The 12,726-nt window shown below is 38.1% G+C and overlaps 2 protein-coding genes across 2 annotated transcripts in view; one reads left to right on the plus strand and one right to left on the minus strand.

Moving 5' to 3' along the window:
- Positions 1-7,041, plus strand: part of TCERG1 (transcription elongation regulator 1) — a 64,827-nt gene extending 57,786 nt beyond the window's left edge. Inside the window, 4 exon segments of the mRNA XM_017872275.1 lie at positions 2,610-2,789; positions 3,459-3,542; positions 4,707-4,807; positions 5,975-7,041. Of these exon segments, the coding sequence (XP_017727764.1) occupies positions 2,610-2,789; positions 3,459-3,542; positions 4,707-4,807; positions 5,975-6,176 (567 nt within the window). The 3' untranslated portion in view covers positions 6,177-7,041.
- Positions 7,042-10,387: 3,346 nt separating this feature from the next.
- On the minus strand, positions 10,388-11,648 carry GPR151 (G protein-coupled receptor 151). Its single transcript, XM_017872190.1, is given in 2 exon segments — positions 10,388-11,620; positions 11,622-11,648. Coding segments are annotated over 2 exon segments (1,260 nt in total).
- Positions 11,649-12,726: the final 1,078 nt, after the last annotated feature.

Raw genomic sequence — 12,726 nt, forward strand, 5'->3', positions numbered from 1 at the left:
TAACTGACCCCAGGAGATACCCTGAAACTTCGTTGTAAATCTTTCTCCCTTACCCCTCATGGTTGTTGAGGTATGTAGGGTTTTTTTGTCCCTACAGTGAATGCCCCCAGACTACTGTCCTACTTGCTAATATTTTTTGGTGTTGGGGGTGGCTTCTCTTTGTCACATCTCTCCTATGCTATTTCTTTTCTCTTTTTCAGTGGAACTTTTTACTCTTGTCACTTCTGATTTCTTCTCTTGCATCTGTTTCTTACTCTACCCAGTGGTATCCAATCTTTTGGCTTCCTTGGGCCACATTGGAAGAAGGAGAATTGTCTTGGGCCACACATAAAGTTCACTAACATGGCTGAGCATGGTGGCTCACGCCTGTAATCCCAGCACTTTGGGAGGCTAAGGCGGGCAGATCACTTGGGGTCAGGAGTTCAAGACTAGGCTGGCCAACATGGTGAAACCCCGTCTCTAGTAAAAATACAAAAATTAGCCCGGTGTGGTGGTGTGTGCCTGTAGTCCCAGCTACGTGGGAGGCTGAGGCAGGAGCATCACTTGAACCTGGGAGGCGGAGGCTGCAGTGAGCCGAGATTGTGCGACTGTACTCCAGCCTGGTGACAGAGTGAGACTCCGTCTCAAAAAGAAAAATGTACATTAACACTAATGATAGCTGATGAGCTAAAAAAAAAAAAAAAAAAAAAAAGACAAAAACATCTCATAATGTTTTAAGAAAGTTTATATATTTGTGTTGGGGCACATTCAGAGCCATCCTGGGCTGCATGTGGCCTGTGGGCCACGGGTTGGACAACCTTGTCCTACACCCTGGACAATTACAGTAGTTTCCTAATTTCTCTCCCTACCTCTAACATTCCCTCAAATTTGTCTCTTCTATTGCAGTCACAGAAATCTTCATAAAAAACGAATCTAATTTTGTCACTCTCCTGGTTACTTGCAGGGGATGAAGGTTCTCTGTACTCCCAGCAGTTTCCTGCAGGTCACATTCAGCCTCCTTAGCATAATATAAAAGATGGTTCATTTCTTACCTCCCACCTTCATATTTCCTAAACACCTTTGCTTCCTTCATTTGCTCCTTGAACTGTAACCTTGCTGAACATGCTTAATGAACCATACCATCCTTCCATTGCTCATGGCAGTCCCTCTACCTGAAATGATTTGGAAGTGTTCCTGTTGCAGTGACAGACTTTCTCGTTCTTCAGGGGTACACTCAAGTATCTCTCCTGTGAGGCTACTCCTGACCCATCTAGGCAGATTCGATCTCACTGTTCCTCAGACCATCCTTGTGCTCAGCATATGACTCTGCAGCACTTACTACCTGTACTTGCAGTTATTTGCTTACATGTTTATCCTTTTTGGTTTTTTTGTTTGTTTGTTTTTTGAGATGGAGTCTCTGTCACCTAGCTGGAGTGCAGTGGCATGATCTTGGCTCACTGCAACGTCTGCCTCCTGGGTTCAAGTGATTCTCCTGCCACAGTCTCCTGAGTAGCTGGGACTACAGGCACGTGCCACCACACCCAGCTAATTTTTGTATTTTTAGTAGAAATGGGGTTTAGCCATGTTGGCCAGGCTGGTCTCAAACTCCTGACCTCAGGTGATCCACCCGCCTCCCAAAGTGCTGGGATTACAGGCGTGAGTCACCGCGCCTGCACTTTTTATCCTTTTTTTTCTTCTTTTTTAAGTGAACTCTTTGAAGGAAGGGATAGCGTCTTACTTATTTTGTAATCTTACTGTGAAGCACGGTATTTATCTGACTTGTATTTAGATGCTTGGTAAGTGTTGGTTAAATAAATGTTTTTATATTTTTCTTTTCTTACCTATCATTTTAGTCTGTGTTTCTTCACATTGGCAGTAGTGTGGCTTAACTTTTAATGCCATTACCACCAATGAAGCATATCTTTTTGCTGGTTGGTGAGCCAGCCTGACCTGTTATGCCTTCTATTATGCTGTCTTCTTTTTAAAAATTGTTTTGAGAAATCATAATTGTATATACTTATGGGGTACAGTTGCTGTTTTGATATAGGTAGATAATGTGGAATGATTAAACCAAAGCTGTTTAACATATTCATCACTTTGTTTGCTTGTAATTTTTTGTGGTGAAACATTTGGAATTTGCTGTCAGTTATTTGAATATAGAATACATTATTGACTTTAGTTAACCCTGGTGTACAGTAGATCTCAAAACTTATTCCTGCTGTCTCTCTGAAACTTCACAAGTAACTCCTCATTCTCTCCCTTGTCCTGTCTCCTACCCCCTAGACTTTGGTGACCATCTATCTACCCTCTATTTCTATGAGTTCAACTTTTTCGGATTCCACAAATGTGAGACTATGCAGTATTTGTGTTTCTGTGCTTGGCTTATTTCACTTATATTGTCCTCTAGGTTTATCCATGCCACAAATGAATAGAATTTTCCTCTTTTTTAAGGCTGAGTAGTACTCCATTGTGTATATTTATTACATTTTCTTTATCCATTTATCTGTTGATAGACACTTAGGTTGATTCCATATCTTGGCTATTGTGAATAATGCTGCAGTGGACATGGAGTGCAAATAGACATTCAGATAAGTCTCTTTGGTGATATATATATAATTTTTTTTCTTCAGGTACGTTCTTCAGATGTGTCATGGTCTGATACTCGTAGGACCCTCCGAAAAGATCACCGCTGGGAATCTGGATCCTTATTGGAAAGAGAGGAGAAAGAGAAACTTTTTAATGAACACATTGAAGCACTTACCAAAAAAAAGAGGGAGCACTTTAGGCAACTTCTGGATGAAACTTCTGCGGTAAGAGTCTCTTATTTTTCTCATTTTAATCTGGATGAATCTTTGTTAGTAATTTCTTAAAGCAAAGCATTGATATTATTTTTAGTGTCATGGTCTTTAGATTCATTACTGGAATTCATTATATGACAATTCTCTGATTTAAAAAAATTATGGTATTCTTAATTATTTAGAAATTCCTATTCTTTCTAGTTTTCACATTCATAACTGCTCCTATAGTAATTCAAAATGTCCTTAGCTGTATGGTCAGTGATCCCTCCTGATAATAGATTTAGCAAATTTCTTCTTTTGATCCATTTTCAATTTGGTACTGTGGCCTCTTGTTCGGCAGTTTGTACGCTTTGTTATCCAGGTTTTGTTCCTTTTTATCTGCTCTCTTTTTGGTGATGGTTTCTTCAGAAGTTACGATGTTTGCCCATGTAAATACAGGGTTTGCAGGTGATTGTCTTAGGCCACCTTGAAAGTATGGCCATGAAAATAACTCTTGTGGCAAGCCAACAAAAAGAAATTGCATTAACGCTGCTTCCCTGTCCCTAACTAGTCCAGTTACGCTTGGGCATTACAAGAGATCGCAGGTCAGTGTGTAATATTATGTACCATATGTGCTGCAGTTTGACCCCCTAAGTAAAAGTGAGTTGTATTTATATTTTTTATTCACATGTCTTTTCAAAGATTACCTTAACATCCACGTGGAAAGAAGTAAAAAAAATCATTAAGGAAGATCCTCGGTGTATTAAGTTCTCCTCCAGTGACAGGGTAAGGGGATTTTGTGTCAAGATTTACTATCAATTTATAAATACTTAAATATGAAGTTGATTGTTTTAAGTGAATTACTTTTAAGTGTATGAGAAGTGAATCTGATTTTTAAGTTCATGTTTTGTTTCTTGCATGATAAATTAGCAAGAGAGCACAATAGAAAGTTTAACATTTTAATGCTTGGGGTGAAGCCTGTATTTTAGGATCTTAGAGGTTTAATGAAGCTACAGTTTTATTTTAGTCAGGTACCACTAGACAGACATATTTAGGCTGGCAATTGGTACCAAACTATCAAAGCACTTGACTCTTAAGCCTGACTAATAGAACCCTGTGACGAGATCGCTAGTTCTCATATGCTTCAAGGTCTGAAACAGTGAATGATGTTAAGAAAAGTGTTGTTTACTACAGTTCATTTTATCCCTAGGCCTTTTATTTGTTTTCTTTTACATCATTCCCCTTTCCTGATAGGTTTCTCTAGGTCTGGGCATCTTTTATAAAAACTCATAAATCTAATATTCTTCCCCCTCAAAGTCTATTGGATTGTAGATGTTTGGACCATAAAATATGCATGACTGGGAAAGAGGGGTAGACCCAGTCTCAGTTTCCAACTTTTCTGACTGTTTAGAATTGATAATAAAGTCTTTTTTAAGTCCAAAGAGTTGATTCATCTTATAACTTTTGGCTTGCTGGAAAGCTAAATGCTCAGTACTGTGTAAGTTAAGTTTTGAGTGTTAACCTACAGTTGCTGTATCCACAAATTACTGTTTTTGTTCTTGAAGTTAAAAATACAGTGTGCAGGAAGTGAACACTTAATCCTTAATATCCTTATTTTTAAGTGTCCACCTCATGAGGTTGTTAGGAAGATTGAAGTAGATGATCCTCATAAAATGCTCAGCAGTGTAGCGCATAGGAAGTGCTCAAGTTTCAGCCACTACTAATTTATGATTCCTCATTCTTTCTGTATGACACAAAAATGAGCATTGCAGATTATGTGCTTTAATGAAATTTATATATGAACAAAATGTACCCTGTTGCCTTTTTCTTTTGAGATTTGAATTTTATTATGTGACTTAAACATTACTGTTTAATAAATAATTGATGTTTATTTTGGAATTAGTGGGCTTTATTTCCATAATCTTAACTTTTTTTTTTTTTTTTTAACAGAAAAAGCAAAGAGAATTTGAAGAATATATCAGAGACAAATATATCACAGCCAAAGCTGACTTCAGGACACTTTTGAAAGAGACCAAATTTATAACATATAGGTGTGTGCAATGAAATGTTTCATATTGGCAGTCATTCTCTTTACTAGTCTTTACTCTAATGGTCAGAGCATTCTTTGCATTCACACACATTATTAATTTTTAGGGATAAGAAGATGCCAACTTCTGTCCAAAGTCAAATACAGCCCATATCTACCATACTTTTTTTTTTTTTTTTTAAAGAAAGGGCCCAGATGTCAATTCTTATTTTGTGTTACCCACCCATCCAGTTTTAATACATACCTTTTTTTTTTTTTACTTCACTGCTTTTTTAAGGAATACCCTCAACTATGTAAGAATTGTATTTCATGAAAAGTCTTTTAAAATAATCTTTCACTATCAGTTATCTTTGCCTCCTCTGAAGACTATTCAGTGTGGTTAAAGCATGAAATCATCTATGTAAGCTCAGCATAAACTTTTTTTCCCCCCTCAAAGGAAAGCATTTTGCTGGGTACATTTAAATACAAATTGTAAATTATGAAATTAGAGCCTATAAACAAGATTTCTCTGTAGCAAACCCAACAGTTCTTCACCCCTAACAATTTATCATCAGGAAAACAATTTTGCATTGCTTACCAGTCAGTATGCAGGAAACCATTTTTGTTTCATGCTCCAGCTTTTCTTCTTTAAGAGAGAAATTTGAAACATCTTAATAAAGGGTATGTGCACGGGAGGCTAGATAGTGCTGAGGGTGTGGTTTTTAGATATTTTGTCATTTGGATTTTTTGGTCAGGATCCTTAATGTTTTGCATCAGCTTGGGCTTTTAAATTAGATGTGAAGTAAGACTTCTTTCTACATTTTTATAGTTAATTTAGTGAAAGATGTGAAAGTGAAAGCTTGTGAAAGATGCTGGGATTGGCAGCCCCGCAGACTGAAGTCCTCTGTTCATCCACAGAACAGGTACAGCACGGGCAAGATTTACCCACCCACCCTCAGCCCTGATCTGGAGGGACCACCACTAGGGGTGGGAGGGTAATTCAGCTTCTGAGGCCCTTTCACTCCTTGGAGTCTTTGCTGAGGCGACTTACAAAGGTGACCACTGCAGTGAAATTTTTCTTAAAAAAAAAAAGTGGAAACACAATTAGGAACTAGATGGACATTTCCAGCTCATTTCTGAAAGACCTGTGAACAGCAGTCAGTAATTCTTGGACTTCTTTTTCTTATTTCAGATCCAAAAAATTAATCCAAGAATCTGATCAGCACCTGAAAGATGTAGAAAAAATTTTACAGAATGACAAACGGTATTTAGTACTGGACTGTGTGCCAGAGGAGAGGCGTAAACTGATTGTGGCATATGTTGATGACCTGGATCGCCGGGGTCCACCCCCACCACCCACAGCATCAGAGCCCACAAGACGATCAACAAAATAATTCTAAATACTCTTCCACAGGGGTATCTATTCAAAATGCTTGCATGAGCCAATTTTCAGGTTTTTACATATATGTGCATTAGTCAACCTATTGCAAAACCATCTGACAAACAGAAGGAGAAGCATTTGTGAACAGTTTCTGAACAGAACACTTTGGAAATATTTATGCTTTTCTTTGTGTGGCATGACTGACATACATACTCAAATATAGGCTGTCTCTAGTAAATCTTAAAATCTTGAAGCTAAAATTCATCCTTTTATGAGGTGTGGAAGTCAGTGACTTGGTGACGTTCTTCCTAGCAGTGTTAATACATGCAAGAAGTAAGAGCATTTGTGGCTTGAACTTGCCAGATGCAAATACCACAGACTCCAAGAAAACCTGAGTTGGGGTTTGTTTTGTTTTGATTTTTTTTTTTAAAGCGGGTAAAAGAGAAGACACTGAAAATTGAATTCTTATCTTCCAGAGGCTACGATTATTATAATGGACAATACTTTTACCTTTGTCTCTAAAGATCAGATTAGTTTTATTTGTTCACTTATGTGCTTTGATTATCCCCTCTGAATTATAGACCAAGTCTTGTTGTTTAGCCTAAGAGAAGATTTATGTAGTAATTTCTTCTCAGGTATGGAACCACGGTCATAACTAACATGTTGGCCAGAATAGAACCACTGGTTAAACATATTTTATTCACCATTAAGTGATCTTTATCAATATTCTGGATTAGACAACAAATTACCTTTCTGGGTGTTTCTTGTAAACTATACTCCTGTTTGAATGTTAAACTTTGTTGCTAAAGTTTAATTTTAAGATGTTTGAATGTTCAGTTTATGTATTTGAACTACAATAAACCAACCCTTTTTATATATCTGTATTGTATATGATTATTGTTACTTAATTTTTAAGAGCTTATTTTAACCTGATTTTAAAAAAGCAGCAAATAGAATTTCGCACAAAGTAAGTTGACTCTAAATCTTAAGTATTGCCTAGTTTTAAAGGTTTGAATATAATCAGTATTGCAGTATAAAAGGAAAGAATTTGTAGAGAATCATTTTGGTGCTCAAGTCTTTTAGCAGTGCCTTATTGCCTCACAGCAAGAAGATGCTGGGTTTTTTTTGTTTTTGGTCCTTTGTACTGTATGATGGTTTGCGCCTTTTTGGCATTCTTTCAACATGTTGTGTGCATCACACCATGAATCGGTTCCAAATTGATATATCTAGTTTTACCTCCCGAGTTGAAAACAAATCTTTTTATTTTATCCCCTCATAGATTGCTCACTTCAGAGTGCCACATAAATAAAATGTTTAAGAAAATATATATGTTAATAGAATAATTTATTTTCCATTATCTCATACCCACTATGATTGTAACAAATCCTGGAAAGAAGGAATACCAACAGATCTGTGTTTGTATGTTGTGTGTATAGTCACAGACACACACATTCACATTCATGTTATATAGTTCTTAGCTTAAATCTATTAAGTGTCATAGAAATTTTGTGAACTCTGTGTGTAGGAACCTAGCATTGATCAGACTAAGGTCTTCAGCTATAAAGTTGATAAACAGGATATGTTTTTTCTTTTAATTAGTACAAAGGATCTTACTCTCTCCTAGGCTGGAGTGCAGTGGTGCCATCATAGCTCACTGTAACTTTGAACTCCTGGTTTCAGTGATCTTTCTGAGTAGCTGAGACTGCAGGAATGCATTACCGCATTACCATGTCTGGCTTTTTTTTTTTTTTTTTTTTTTAAAGAAATGGTTTCACTGTGTTGCCCAGGCTGGTCTCAAACTCCCGGCCTCAAGCCATTCTCCCACCTCAGCCATCCAAAGTGCTAGGATTACAGGCATCAACCACCACACCTGGCCTTCTTTTGTTTCCTTTTTTCTCTTTCTTTGAAGTTCATTTTATAAGTTCATTGAGTGATTTTTAAGTACTCTGAGGAATGAAACTGAAGTGCTTGCCAAGAGGAGCACAACTGTAATGCAGTATGTAGAAATATGACTGTCTCACAAGGGTAAAGTTTCCAGAATGCCTTATTTTGTTATTCTGAATTCCACATAGTATTGTTTGTCCACTTACTACATTGTTTCTCATAGTAGAGAAGTGAGAAGGAAACAGTTTGGTGATATCTCTTCTAATTTCCTACTTTTGTCTTAAAAGTATCCGGGTTTGAGCAGATAAGACACAAATCAAACTTCTCTAAGCAGATTTTTTAAGGGATCAAGTCAGGACTTAATTGTGTATCAGGTTCTTAATGAAAGGTTTGTTGTGATTACTCTTTGTTCCAGTGTCTGCATCTTGATTTGGTGCTTGTTTGCAAACTCTGAAAATAAGTTCATTCTGAGACATGTTCCAGTGTTAAGGTCAAACAGCTCCATAAAGCTCCATTGTTCCTAATAATGATTTTGGAATGATAATTCAAGACAAAGACAGCTTTAAATCTCCAGAAACTATCTGAAGTAAAACGTAATTATTTTTATTTCTTTGCAAGTTTAAAGTGTCAAACCCTAGAAGCTTACATCCTAAATTTCCTCCATATAATGAACATAAAAACTATTAATTCAAATAATCACAGGCAATGATAATCCTTTCTGTAACTACCATATCACAAAACAATATTTTGGATTCTTGGGTTAAATTTTACCATATTTGAATACATGAGCTTTACATGAAATTTGTATTGAAGGAAGTAAAAAGAATATAGCCCTACCTCCTGTGTTAAAAGCAAACTATGACCACTTATGAAAAGCAAAGAATCCGGAAACCCATACACAACATAAAAAACAACATCTTTTTTTTTTCCATAACATATTCTTTATATTTCAGATTCTGCATTGCTTGGTTTGCCCTAAAGGCATTTTTTCTGTTCTGAGGGAGCCTTTCAGTGAAAATACCCGAGTTCCATAACAAAGTAATCAAACATCATGGACAAATGTCATTATACTTAAAAGGGGAAGAAATGTATCATAACCATGTTTTGCTGGGTATGTTTTACCTTGCTATAAAATGAATGGTTATTGCCTATGACTCAAATTTTACCATATGTCTGGGTACACAGTTTTACTGCTTTTCTTTCTGCATTGCCCTTATGCTTTTTATTTTGTATTCTTAACCAAATTCTGTCTTGTGTTTGTTGGATTTTCCCTTTTTGACATCAATCTCTTTCTCAGGTTGCTCGATTATTTTATAACTTAGAAATCCTATAGTATTTTAAAAGTTGAGTAGGGTTGAAGTTCAACGTTATGGGTGAGGGTAAGTTTAGTACCATTAACAAGAAAGATCACCATCTCCATCTTCTATTTATATTTGAGGAGTAATCTATACCTATATCATTAACCATGGTTTATCTTGGGAGAAAGGAGATATTAAGAGGAACACATTTCTGCTTATAGAAAAATAACTGTCCCACATTTTGGAAGTGAAGAGAGGGCATTTTAAAGTACTTTTTTCCCCATATCAGACTATTGAAAGTCATTGGAAAGCTGCTAAAATTCTCAGAAACTGAAGACTCATTCAGGTAGCTTTAAAAAGTTCACTGAAGCAGGCTTTAGTATAAGTTGGAATTTATTTAAACTTAGCTAGAACCAGCCATGGGTTGAAATTAGTCCAGAATTGGAATAAGGTGCTGTTTCTTTTTCTTTGACCTTCAGTCATGAACATTATGATACGGACTTTTCATCAAGTAAATTAACATTTATTAAGTAAATGAAGATAACTCATTAAAATTTATCATTAATGTGTTAAAAATCTCAAGTGAAAGTAGATTTTGAGCTTTGGTTATGTGAAATACAATTTGGTAGGTAAAATTAGGACTAGCAGGTCCAGGATGAAACTGAAGGTAGAGGGGCTCAACTTTGACAGAACCTCTGCTCCAGGCTCCAGCCGGTCCACTACAGGGCTAGTCCTAGGGGGTACCCAGTGAAACCATTGTGAACAAATGACAGAATAGCTGGGCTATCTAATCACTGACAGCAATGTCTTTACACAACACTTAAATTGTTTGGGAAGCCAGGTTCTAATTCTGAAACATAATTATTACTTCTAACATGGTTCTCTACTTACCACATTGCACATTTGGAGAGTGTAGATTGTGAAATATTTTTGTAATTCCTAATGGTAATAATTGTATTACAGTTTGTAAAGTCAGCAATATTGATAAGCAGCAGTACAAGTAAATACAATAATCACAATTTGTTTTGCTTTGAAACTAAATCTATTTAACACCTTCCCCTGTCTCTTGATCTTCATGTTCCCAGGGGATAGGGTCATTGTCCTGTACAGAAGGGACTGTGTCCCTCTCATGCCAAAACTGCTCTACATCAGGAAGGATGGGAATCTCTGCCTTCTCAGTTTTCCCTTTGCCAGAGGAGGGAGAGCTGGGTTTCTCTTTTTCTGGTATGGATGCTGGGGATTCTGGAGATGGAACCTTGTCAGGAAGACCCTCTGAGTTGCCAGCTGGTGTGTCCTGAGACTCTGAGATAGTTGGAGGTTTTTTGGTTATCATCCATTTCCATACACCTTTCAAGCCTTCCCTGAACTCCTCTGACATCACAAGAAAAATAAGAGGATTTGCTGAAGAGATGGAAAACATCAGGACTTGAGACAGGGCTATGAAACCTTGTGGTGGGGCCGGGCCTGCAGCCTTCAGATGCCATACCCACAGCCAAGCTACCCACTCGGGGAGCCACAGGAGAGCAGAGGTGATGGCGATGCTCAGCAGCATCACTGTGACTTGCTTTGAGCGTATCTGGTTTCTAAGATTTTGAGTCTTAGTTCCTCGTTTTTTACATTGGTCATAAGCTCTCCAGAAATAAAAGCTTGCAAAAAGTAATGGAAGGCCAAATGCCAGGAGTGGGTACAGCTTACCAAACATCGACATAAACTCTTCAGCCACAGCTGGTACATCCACGAGGCACATTTCCACACCTTCGTGATGCCTGATGGTGCTAAAGAACCATTCTGGCAGGGGTAACAGGCTGGCCACAGTCCAGATGGCCACCAGCACTGACCAGATGGTGTAGTTGTGGATACTCACTTGCTTGGCCGGGTCACTTGCATACATGAAGCATATTTTGGCCACCACAACGATTGTCAGGCTCTTGGCTGCCATGCATGTGTGGATAAACCAGTCAGAGGACTTGCAGACAAACCAGCCTAGATCCCAAACACTTTTGGAGTATGCTGTAGCTCGGACAGGTGCAGAAAACAGCAGGAGAGAGAGATCAGCCAGGCTGAGATTCAGAATCAGGGAGTGGATCATGGATGGCTTTCCTTTCCAAGCATTGTGAAGGAGGATGCCAATCACACACAGGTTTCCCACGAAGCCCACCAGACAGACAGCCACCAAGAGAGCCGGGATGATGGTTCTCCAGTCCTGGGAATCAGAGGGCATGTACCCTCCAGCAAAGTGGAGATGAGCAAAGGATACATTCATGCTGCTGGAGTTAAGAGTCTGCAAAGGCAGCTGCCAGCATCACTCTTTTTACAGCTTCTTACGGAAGTTAGCTTCTTATTTAGGTTTGTCTTCCTGCCTGGGCTCTTTTGCATAGGAAATAAGTACTGCGTCGTCAGTGTCAAATGACACCTCTGGATCCTCCCCTTGCTTATTTCCTGAGAGCAGAATGTGGAAGGAGGCTGGCTGTTAAGCTCTTCTCTGCTGCATACAATATACTTGTGACTGTACTGACTGTCAGATAGCAGGACCACATGGCTGCTGCTTATTAGCAAGTCTAATACCAAATCGTCAGCCCTGTGGAGTAATACAAATATACCCATAAATGATGAATGAAGAGAACATACATGTAAGTGGTGTATGTTCCTTGGGGGTCACTAGAGCCAGTCAAGGCAATTATTTTCAACCAGCTGTTCCTAAAATCTTGACTACAGTCTGTAATTTAGTGAACACTACATCTGAACCAAGTTCTTTGAACTTCACCTGATGGCCTGATCCAGTGGGTCTGGAGTAGGACCCACGAAATCATTTCTAACAAGTTCCCATGAGACTCTGATGCTGCAGGGTGGGAGACCACACTTTGAGAACCACTGTTTTAAACTGAGAACTAAAGCTTCCCCCACCCACTCTGCAGAGATGCGCTTCCTCTTCTTTTCCCCAACCCTTACAACCACCTCAGTCCCATCAACAGCTGGCTGAGATCAAACACAGCTGGAGAATGAAAACAAGTTAGAAGTCCTATTAAAAAAAAATCTAATTATGGATGACTCTCAGTTTATGAGTTTTTTAGAGGTAATTTTAGAGCTCCAAATTAGAACTGCTTTACATACTAATAAGACTTTTCAACAAGTGATGGTGATGAAGGCAACTGCATGATGAATTAGGCTGCTTTTCAGAGAGCATTCCTAGAGGATTTACCATGACAAGAGAAATGAAAGAAAAATCAACAATATCTATGTGGAAGGCATTTAAGATTTTTTAAAAATTATATTTTAAAGTTGGTAAAAACAATTTTGGGCTGGGCACACTGGCTCATGCCTGTAATCCCAGATTTTGGGGAGGTGGAGGCGGGAGGATTGCTTAAGGCCAGAAGTTCGAGA

Source organism: Rhinopithecus bieti, unplaced genomic scaffold (genome assembly GCF_001698545.2).
Source record: "Rhinopithecus bieti isolate Rb0 unplaced genomic scaffold, ASM169854v2 scaffold_757, whole genome shotgun sequence".
NCBI lineage: Eukaryota > Metazoa > Chordata > Mammalia > Primates > Cercopithecidae > Rhinopithecus > Rhinopithecus bieti.